General features: G+C 44.8%; 1 protein-coding gene across 1 annotated transcript; it reads right to left on the bottom strand.

Moving 5' to 3' along the window:
* Positions 1-77: 77 nt before the first annotated feature.
* Positions 78-1,045, bottom strand: LOC112080208 (retinal cone rhodopsin-sensitive cGMP 3',5'-cyclic phosphodiesterase subunit gamma-like). The gene is made up of 2 exons (XM_024145959.1): positions 942-1,045; positions 78-686 (listed from the first exon to the last, which is right to left on the bottom strand). Exons 1-2 carry the CDS (start codon positions 1,043-1,045, stop codon positions 569-571), a joined length of 222 nt encoding a protein of 73 aa, XP_024001727.1. The 3' UTR covers positions 78-568.
* Positions 1,046-1,889: the final 844 nt, after the last annotated feature.

Raw genomic sequence — 1,889 nt, 5'->3', positions numbered from 1 at the left:
GTTAATCAAACCCAAGTTAATAACATTGTAAATTTAGTCCAGCTTCTTTCTCAGGAAATGCACCAGTGAAACTGTACTAGTGTCGAAGTAAGCATCACTGACATGACCATTTATTTACCTACCAGTCCGCAAAAAAGCGAATGCACATCACTATTATACATTAGATGTCTTATTCATATAACTTGAGTGCCATTTGACTTCAGTTGTTAGGACATTGRTTAGCTGGTCGTTTACGTGAGATTTCTACAGGAGGACAGTGGCAGGAGGAGGTTCGGTCATATGTGTCTTCAGTTTAAAGCTGGTGTGTGCATATTTCCCAAGTATCACTGTGTTTGTGTGACTTCACCAATTCTCTCAGGGTCGGTGGTGCACCCGATTACGCCCGGCTCTGAAACAACGAGCTGATGTCGAAGTGGAAGCGCCTTGTACAAGATGGCATAACAAAACAAGAATCAGTTCAGAGTACTGGAATCCCTGACCTCAGGGTCCAGAAAGGAGGAGGAGAGGGGGAGTCAAGGAAAGAGAAGTGGAGGGGGTGGTCGAGGGAAGGGAAGGAGGGGCAGAGCATCTAAACAATTCCATATTTTGCCAGGTCACTGAGTTCCATGTCACCGAATGCTTCCCATGGGCAGATCACTGTGATGTCTGTGCCGAGACCCTCCATGCCGGGYATGTCGTCACCGAATCTGGTGGGAGAGGAGAGAGGGAGAAGTTCCATGAGCTAAAGGGATAGAGACACAGCAGACACGAGGGTTGTGGTGGTAATGTGAAGTTGAGTTAGAGAGAAAGATGTATTGAAGTGTGTGTTGGTACGGTATAAAAGGAGTTGCATTTGATATGTAAGGATGGACGCTTGTTATGTTAGTAGGCCTATGCGCAATTAGTTTTCATTGTTGTTGTAGTAGTTATATTTGTGTGTTCTAAGGGAGTTTCTATCTCACCCCTTCTGGCCAGGCTTGGGGGCCTTGCTCTTGAAGGTACGGGTAGTCCTCTGCTTGAATTTAGGGGGGGCCTTCTTTTCAGCGGCAGTTGCAACGTCTGCCATTTCTGTTGGTTACCGAGAGCGAGAGAGAGGAAAGAGGGTCAATAAGGTAGCTGGGAAATACGTAACTGAATAACAGTAGTGAATCCCATCAAGATTGGTAAGTCGCTCTGGATAAGAGCGTCTGCTAAATGACTTAAATGTAAATGTAAATGTAAGATGTCAGTCAGGGGTAGATTATCGGTTTCTTTAACTCCATCGGTTTTATCCTCAATCTGTRTTAATCCAAACCCCTTTCCCTAATACCTAGTTATTACCACCCCCTCCCTCTCTCTATCCCGTTGCACCCCAAGAGTGATAATCCCTCTAAAATACACCTGAGCGGTCTATGTTGATCCAATCATACCAGATTAGATTTGGCACCAACCCATACTGTACTAACCAAGGCCAAAATAGTACCAAAGCTACTTGTTAGCGTTACAATCTGTAGTTCAACTGAGGTCACTTCAACCAGAACATTGTGTAACTAGAAGGTTCTTCTAGCCCTTCGAACCAGTAGTAGCCTACCCCAGTCTTCCATTTCAACTGCACTCTATACAATGTATATTTCTACCGTAGAATACATTGCACACAGATGCTTTTGAGAGTTCATTGTCCATGCAAGCAATACTCTGCAACCAAACACGTTTTATTCCACCACTCTAGACATGCATCCGGTACAGGTCAATGACATTCTGGTGTCAACAGCCAATCAACATCTCTCCTACATCACATTCCACAGGTGCTCTACTGATCTGCATGTGTTCATTCTATAGTGTCCTGGTATTGCCTATTGGTCTGCTGACCTCCTAGTGTCCTGGTATTGCCTATTGGTCTGCTGACCTCCTAGTGTCCTGGTATTGCCTAT

The sequence above is a fragment of the Salvelinus sp. IW2-2015 genome, unplaced genomic scaffold (assembly GCF_002910315.2).
Source record: "Salvelinus sp. IW2-2015 unplaced genomic scaffold, ASM291031v2 Un_scaffold12948, whole genome shotgun sequence".
NCBI classification, from domain to species: domain Eukaryota; kingdom Metazoa; phylum Chordata; class Actinopteri; order Salmoniformes; family Salmonidae; genus Salvelinus; species Salvelinus sp. IW2-2015.
The sequence above is the reverse complement of the archived record's forward strand: the minus strand, read 5'-3'. Positions and strand labels throughout refer to the sequence as shown.